Source organism: Meles meles, chromosome 11, assembly GCF_922984935.1.
Source record: "Meles meles chromosome 11, mMelMel3.1 paternal haplotype, whole genome shotgun sequence".
NCBI lineage: Eukaryota > Metazoa > Chordata > Mammalia > Carnivora > Mustelidae > Meles > Meles meles.
Window position 1 is genome coordinate 70,918,462 of NC_060076.1, and position 8,894 is coordinate 70,927,355.

General features: G+C 35.2%; 1 protein-coding gene across 4 annotated transcripts in view; it reads left to right on the forward strand.

Annotated features, from left to right (window-relative positions):
* GKAP1 (G kinase anchoring protein 1) overlaps window positions 1-2,929 on the forward strand; it is an 84,016-nt gene extending 81,087 nt beyond the window's left edge. For 2 of the 4 annotated variants that reach the window (XM_046023462.1, XM_046023463.1), the window contains exon 13: window positions 1,965-2,927. In XM_046023462.1, the coding sequence (XP_045879418.1) occupies window positions 1,965-2,012 (48 nt within the window). In that variant the 3' untranslated portion in view covers window positions 2,013-2,927. Of the gene's footprint in view, window positions 1-1,964 lie in introns of all 4 variants that reach the window. The other 2 variants (XM_046023465.1, XM_046023466.1) reach the window with 2 other exon arrangements.
* Window positions 2,930-8,894: the final 5,965 nt, after the last annotated feature.

Genomic DNA, 8,894 nt, shown 5'->3' on the forward strand with positions numbered 1-8,894 from the left:
GAATATCCTTTTCTTTTTACCCAGTGGTTTTAGCATCCATTGATTATATTTGTATCAGTCATTATTTTGGTGGTTGCAAAATAGAAACTTTTTCTAATTCTATTATTTCTTCTGCATTTACAAGCTGGCATTCAGCATTTTTTTCTGGACAAGGCAGTAAAAAAAAATCAGTTATTTGTTTCAGTATATGTATGTATGTATGTGTGTGTATACAAACACACACACATATATATTTGTATGTATGTCTAAGTCATGATATAAAAATGTGTTAATTATTGTGAGGAGTCGTAATCACAAAGGTTTAAAAGCCACGACTCTTGGCCTGGAGAACATAGAAGTTTTAACAGTCTGAGGTTTGACCTCTCATCAGTCTAGGAAGGAGAATTCTCTTTGCCTGGGAGACTTCAAAAAGGATCCTTGAGTTTTGTGCAGGGTTTTTGTTCTGTTTTGTTTTTGTTTTTAATCCTTTTTTTTAAGGTAAGAGTTTTAAGCTGTGTAACACTAGTCCTTCGCATAGTGGATATCTACTTTGTAGGAGAGTTTTTAGTAAATGTATTTGTGTTTTCCTGCTACAGAAAATAAATTTTGTTTTTAATACATTGCATTACACATCTCAAATCCCATATACTCTCTTCTGCTTTTTTTTTTTTCCCTCTGAATGAACCTGCACAAAACTTTAATGTGGTCAGGAATGAAAAAGGGCATTCTTATACTTGATTTTTTTAATAAAAAATGTTGGTGTAGAAATGTTTGTGACCACCAAGAGGGAAGTTATAAGCAGAACAAGGATGAAAGCAACAAAGAGTAGCTGCCAACACTAGAAAATGGGTCTGGATTCCATGTGCCCCTGACAGAACCACCACCACTTTAAGAAATGCACTTCCACAGACAAGTACTAGTTCCCAAACTTCGCTGACCACAAAAGTGACCAAGAATCACTTGGGAACTTTTTGAATTACAGATTGTTCAGCTCACTTCTGGTAATTATAAATAAATAGATCTGGCACAAAATCTAGACATCAGAATTTGAAAAATATTACCATTAAGGTGAGTCTGTTGATCAACTAAGTTTGGGTATTGTTGCCATAATTTATAAAAATAGAGGAGAAAACTATAAAGTTATTGTAAAGAAAAATACATCAAACCATTACTTATGGTTAAAATGGGGGTAGAGTGGGTAAGGTTGATTTTAATTTTCTTTTTTGTACCTTGGTGCTTTCTGTATTTCTACAATGAGTATTTGCTTTTAAATCAGTCAGAAAATGTTATGTTAAAAGTAATAAATGTAAAATACTTCTTATCTTTTAAGCTCCTACCTCATAGGTTGGAGTTTCATTTGGAGCAAATTAAATACAGATTCATAAATGTCACTGAGCAATATGAAAAGTATAATCTACTTTTCAACCCACTGATGAGCAAAATCAGATTTCTAATCCTATCTAATACGACCAAGACTACCTTGGATTAGAAATTGAGTTATTCTAAAAGGTAATGGACTGAATTAGCAAATTTGCTGATTATATGAAGCAAATTATTTATTTTAGTATTGATCAAAAATTACATATTTTTAAAAACCTGAGACAGTCCAAATGAGCTCTAAAAAATAAAATATCAGTGATCTTAGTAAGTCTAAACTAATTCAAGTAGAAGTAACTGCTTCATACAACATGCTTTAACCATTTGTAGAAAGGAGGGCATGTGTTGTGGTGAGCACTGGGTGTTATACACAACTAATGAATTGTTGAACACTATATCAAAAACTAATGATGTACTATACAGTGGCTAACTGAACATAATAAAAAACTTGTAAAAATAGTTCAGTGGTATGCACATTCAAATTTGCAACAAACTCAAAAAATTGCTTCTTTCTCATACTCAAAATGCCTTTGGTCTCATTTATTCTTAAAATGAAAATGCCCCCAAAATGATACTTCCTAAATAATTTGCCCTATTTTTCTTTACAGGGTGGCAGAAAAGGGAAAAGAAACTCTGAATCCGACCAGTGTAGGTGATTCCATTAGCCTTTGAGGTCAACACAAAAATTAAAACTTTCAGGGTTTTGCAAAATGTATATATTTAATGCTGTGCAACTGCTTAACTATGCAGTTTTTGTTGAAGAAACTTTAAAATGATTAGCTCACTAATAGACAGTCTATAATTTTATGTCCTTTGGCTTAAAGTGAAAAGAAGAAAAATAGAATTCCAGCAGAACTCAAATGATTATTGTTTACTATCCATACTTCTTATCACTTTAGTTTTTCATCAGTCAATAAAATTAATTTACTCTTCCATTAATATGTTTGGTTTTTTAAATTTCAGAAACAATGTGAAAGTATTATTAATTAATTGGATGGATTGTTTAGCTTATGCTCAGGAGATGTAGAAGTGGGGGAGGTGTAAAGACAACAGCAAAAGTAATTACCATACATATTAGAGTATGACAGCATATTGTTTGGAAATTGAGAAAACTTGCATGAGGTAGTTTTAGGGGGGTACATAACTTTACTATAAATTTGTTGAGAGGCATTCCAGGCAGAAGGAGCAAAATCTGTACTGAAATACTTGTTTAAAGAACAGTCTGTCTTCTGGACAGAAACATGACACATTGAGAAAAGAAAGAATGTTAAAGTGGGGGAGGAATGAATGAGAGATTTTTCATGGGTTTCATCAATAACTAAAATAAATAGTAGTATATGGGATTGACTTTGTCTTTAGTATAGTCAGTGAAATACAAATATGATTCATTAAAATACAGAGGGTTTTTTGGTTTTACAACAAAAATGAATATATAAATACTGATCTTGGCCTCCAAAACCAGCATTATATGAAAAATTCCACTTCATATAAGTGTTTGAAAGAAAAAAATACTTAATGTCATCATTGCTTTTATGTCTGGGTTCTTCCATGAGGTTACATGAACCTTGCAAAGATTTGTGGCTTCTTATTTTTCCCTATATACCCAGCACTTAATCCTTTGTGTGGCACAGAATAGATGCTGAATAATTGTTCAATAAAGTGGTAAAGCTTTTTTAGTTTTTTTTCCTGATATTACCTTTAAGAATAAGTGCCATTAGAACCTAATTAATTCATTAAATATATATGTTCATATTCCATGGTGCCATAGTTTTCAACTCTGGTGAACAAAATCAAATTTCTAATGTTGTCCTATGTGAACAAGCTAGACAGAACTTGAATGGTTTCATTTATAACTGATTTACCCAAGTAGTTTATGAACTGAATTACCAAAGCACACTGTATCATCTGCTTTCGATGCCTGCAAATCATCCATTTAGTACATTATCTAGCATCTAGCACAGTGCCTGGCACATAGTAAACACTGAACAGGTATGCCATTTTCTACCGGGATATCTTGATTTAAAATCACCTGGGCACATATGCTGAGCGAAATAAGTCAAGCAGAGAGAGTCAAATATCATATGGTTTCACTTATTTGTGGAGCATAACAAAAAACATGGAGGGCATGGGGAGATGGAGAGGAGAAGGGAGTTGAGAGAAATTGGAAGGGGAGATGAACCATGAGAGACTATGGACTCTGAAAAACAACCTGAGGGTGGGGCGCCTGGGTGGCTCAGTGGATTAAGCCGCTGCCTTCGGCTCAGGTCGTGATCTCAGGGTCCTGGGATCTCTGCCCCGCAGGGAGCCTGCTTCCTCCTCTCTCTCTGCCTGCCTCTCTGCCTACTTGTGCTCTCTCTCTCTGTCAAATAAATAAAATCTTAAAAAACAAAACAAAACAAAACAACCTGAGGGTTTTGAAGGGGCGGGGAAGTGCGGGGAGGTTGGGGAAGCAGATGGTGGGTAATAGAAAGGGCATGTATTGCATGGAGCACTGGGTGTGGTGCAAAAACAGTGAATACTGTTACGCTGAAAATAAACAAATTAAAAAAAAAGAAATTCTAAATGAAAAGAAAAAAAATCACCTGGGCACATAGAAAACATCATTGATCATGCTCTTTTGAGTTGGATAGCCTCTGGGATGCTGTAAGCATTGCTCTGCTTTTCTCCCTGAATTCTTTTTCCTTGACTGATACATCGACTTCTATGGCTTAATCTATTACCTCTAGGCTGATACTTTAGTTTCATCAGGGAAAGCTTTATCGTAAGGGAGAGAAAACACAATCAGTGATCATTGGGGTTTCTTTTCCATTAAATTGATTTCTTGGGCATTCTCTTTTAATAAATATTATTTAGATTCTTTTCCATTTCCTGAATGTTCATTGAAATTATTGATAGCTTATCATGTGCTAGATGTTGTGCTAAGTACTAGAGATGCAAATATATCCATGGTCAATTGGAAGAAAACAGAAATGTAAAGAAATACACATAAAATATTCCAATAAATAATAGTCATATATTCACATTGCTATTGGAGCACAGAAAAAAATGCATCTTACCATTTTAAAGGGATATCTTAGGCAATTTATTTTAATTATTTCAAACTCCATTAATAAGTTCTTACTTAAAATATGATTATGGCAATATAGCTGGTTAATTAAATACAGCAAATATTTTTGGCCTCTGTGGGATTTTTTAATTTTCCGTAGTATGTTAGTAAAGCCAGAGGAACTAGAACTATGTTGAAGTCCCACTTCTATTATTAGTTGTATGACCTTGACTCATAGTGAATATTCCGTAAATGACTGAACAGAGTGAAATTGGGTGTCAAATGAGAACAGCTAGTGAAAGTATTGGGTTAAAAAAAACTAAGATGCAATCTCTTCCTTCAAATTATTTTCAGTCTAATAGGAATAAAAAAAAAACAGCATATAAGTAACTAAAATTCAAGATAGAATACAGTGGATTCCATAAGGAGAGTGTATTTGATAGGAAAGTCAGATGTTATTTGTAGAAAAAAATAATGTTTTTAAACTGCTTCCTGAAGGACAGGCAGCTTTTAAGTGTATAGGTCATGTAACGAAAAAGGAAGAGGAAAAAGATTGAAAAAAGAGAAACAATGGAGTGTTCAGGGAACAGAAAGTTAAAGAATGTGTTGAGGAAAGAAATTGCCTTCATTTTGCTTGGAGTATAGGACAGTAATGGGACAGCCAGAGAGGTGTTTTGGGGATAGCTATCATTCATCTTAAATTTCAGATTAGGAAATCTATATAATCTGTAGGCATGGGAAGGTTTATGGACAAAGGAGTGATGTAATCCAAGTTGCCCTTTAAGAAGATTGAAATGGCAATGATGTAATAGCAAATTATAGAAGAACTTTAATTTGGAAGAGTGTCAAGAAGCTCCAATAATAGAAATAGGGGGTAAAGAGGATCTGAACTAGAGAGGTGGCAGTAGGAGTCAGAAAATAGAGTAAAAATATTCCCAAGGTGGAATCTAGCAAACTTGTGTAGAGAAAATGAACAAGCGCGTCAGAGATGTAAACAGGATCTCAGGCCTAAATGAGAGTGAGAATGATAGTGCCATTAGCAGGGTGGACTGGTGGTGGAATGAATGTAGCATAATGGACAGAATGGGCTTTGACTTGTTAAATTGAACTTGGCCACGGAGCATCTAACAGTAGAGTCCATCAAGTTTAGAATTCAGTTCTGGTCCTTTGAGAAAAGACTGGAGTTAACAATATGAATTGTAATTCATACCAGTTGAGGTCTATGAATAGTTGACACACTCAAAGGCAAAAGTTTTTGAAGAGAGGTATTGCTGAGGACAGACTTTGGGAATGGTAGTAGTCAGAAAGGTGGGTAGCATGGTCATGAATATTTTTGTAGAGAGGTCTGTTTATAAGCCCAAGGAAAAACTATAGGACAGCTGAAGGACACATTAATGACCTTCAAAGTAGTTCTTCAGTGGCACAGAGCAAGGCATTGAGAAACAAGTTAAACTCTTTAACACTTTTAGCAATTAAAGGGGCCCCAAGGTGCCTTGAAGGGGCCACAGGGTTGATTGAGGATTGGTTTGAGGATTGAGACTGAGGAGAACTTTGCAGAGTTCATGAACACAAAGGAGCCAGTCGAGATAACAAAGAGATTGGAGGTGGGGGTGAGGGATGGTCTTGTGAGCCCACCAATTAGGTATTTTCTTGCCATCACACAATTTCATTGCCTTATCAACCCTCTGTAATTTGTAGTTTAATTCTAAGCTAAGCTGCTCTCTGTTAGTGGAATTATATAACCTTTTCCATATAACAATTTAAGAATTTGAGAAGAATTGAAGGATTTAAAAAAGAAACAATTTAATGATACATTAGTAAACTTTGATGACTTAGTTTTTGTACAGTATGGGAATGAAAAATTACTGAAGCAACAAGAAAGATGGTAAGTGAAAGATAGTTTAAGACTCTCTAAAGTCTGACACTGAGGAGTTTTCCTGGGGTAAATTTTTAATTGAATTCAAAATGTTACCTAACATGAGTATCCACTGCAAGTGGGGTTGCTAAGAAGGGGATACCATTATATGTACTATTAGCAGCATTATACTTTGTTTTTTGCCTTTATGAAAAGCACTATGGTAATGTTTTAAGAGCCAGAAAAATATTTATACCCACAAATGACTGGTATTGGATAACTTACCCTTAGAAAATAATTTGAGAGAAGAATAAGTTTTAAAAGATTCAGACAGGGGCACCTGGGTAGCTCAGTGGGTTAAGCCTCTGCTTTTGGCCCAGGTCATGATCTCAGGGTCCTGGGATTGAGCCCCATATCGGGCTCTCTGCTCAACAGGGAGCCTGCTTCCTCCTCTCCCTCTGCCTGCTGCTCTGCCTACTTGTGATCTCTCTCCCTCTGCCTACTGCTCTGCCTACTTGGGATCTCTCTCCCTCTGTCAAATAAATAAATAAAATATTAAAAAAAAATAAAAGATCCAGACAGGTATAACAGTATGTATAGTAGGGAACCATAAAGTAACCCAAATGTCCAACTTCAATGTCTCACCCAAGATCCAACTTGAATGACCAAATAATATAACACATTAGTGGGAATTGTTATTTTTCAGCCTTAAAAAAATTATAACTAGGATGACTGTGTAAAAACATGGACTGTGTTAAACAACGTTTAAATATAAAAACAAAAACTTGTGCACTGGTTATAGCTACATGAAAATATATGTGCACATGGACGAACTGGAAAGTAATAATTCTGAAATAAAAAACTTCTTGTTTTGGGATAGGGGGTTATGGGGTATTATGAGTTAATTGTTTATTCTCCCCCAAATTTCATCTAATGTGCTGTTTTTTGTAATTAAGAAAAAGGAAAAACACTTACTTGTTAAGTAATTTGCTGTTATGGGAGTAGGTTGTATTAACTTACCCCTTATATTGACATGTTCAGTTGATTTAGGTTGATTTTTAAGAGACATCTGGATGCGGAAGTTTTGTTTTATCTTTCAATCCAGAACCCTTCATTACAATAGAACTGGTGCAGAGAAGGTACTGTTGTGAATCATATGAATGTATATATGGCTACAAGAAAACTTGTAAAATTTAACCAACCAGCTTGATGTTTCCCTGTTTTACTTCCTATTTAAAAAATTTTAGAAGTTTTACTGCCATTAACCATGTTATACTGTTCTGGTGACATTTTCAATATTAACTTTTTTGATATTCATATTACAAATTAAGATGTGAATTATTTTATAAATATTAAATATAGTATACTTCTCATTGTGAATTCGTTAAGGAAGCGATAATTTTCTTCTCCATACCTCAGGATATATAGTGAGTACTGATTGTACCATGTTGTATAAAATTAGTTTTTTAAAACATAACCTTATTGAGATATAATTGACATACAACTGCACACGATAAATGAGGTTAAGTGAACATGCTTTGATATTTGTTGAGATTTGCCTTAAGCACCGATATGTGACCTACCTAGTAAGTGTTATGTGTGGGCTTAAAAAGAATGTGTGTTCTGTAGTTATTTTCTATGTGTGCCCAATTAGATCAAGTTTCTTGATATCTAGTGTATCCTTAATGATTCTACCCTCTGTCCTATCAGTTAATGAGAGATATGTTAAATCTGAAAGTGATTATGGGTTTGTCTTCTTTTCTTTATGTTTGTCAGTCCTGCCAGCCAGGTTGAAAACCACTGGACTAAAATGAAAAAGAGAAAAACAAACAGAATCAGGGAAAGTGTGTGTGTGTGTGTATGTGTGCGCACGCGTGCGCCCACACACACGCATGCGCGTGAGTGTGAAATTCATCGTACACAAATATTCTGGACTGCCCCTTCCTCTAATTTGGCCGGGAATTATTCGACCTATCTTCTATCAAGAAGGGGCATTTATGATTCCTTCTCTTGAATTTGGGTGGATTCTGTGACTGTTTTAGCCAATAGAATATGGCAAAAAATAACACTATACCTGTTTTAAGCCTGGGCCTTAAGACACTAGCAACTTCTACTTCTACCCAATTGGAGTGCTCCCTGTATGGAAAGTCAGATACCATGTGTAACTATTTTGAGATCTCCATGCTTTAACAAAATTCATGTTACATGGAAGACCACCTATAGGTACTCTGGTTGATGACCACAGCCTAGCCAATGGCCAGCAGCAATGGTACGCCATGTGAGCTAGCCATTTGGGACATCTCTTCCAGTCGAAGCTTCATTATGACCCTAGCCTGAACTGCATTCTGACTGCAACTGCATGAGATGTCAAGTGAGAACTGCCCAGACAGCCCATAGCACAGTGAGAGATAACAAATTGTTTTTCTAATGTACTAAGTTTGAGAATAGTTTGTTATGCACCAATAAATGACCAAGGCAAAATTTGTTACTTAGAAAAATGGTAATGTTGTAATAAAACTCAGTGCATATGATATTGGTGTATCAATATCAATTCTGCCAAAGGTGGAAAGACCCTAAGGGTCTTGTTCATGGGTGTGGAAGGGACTTGAGACTTTCGGTGAGACCTTAAAAGCTGAG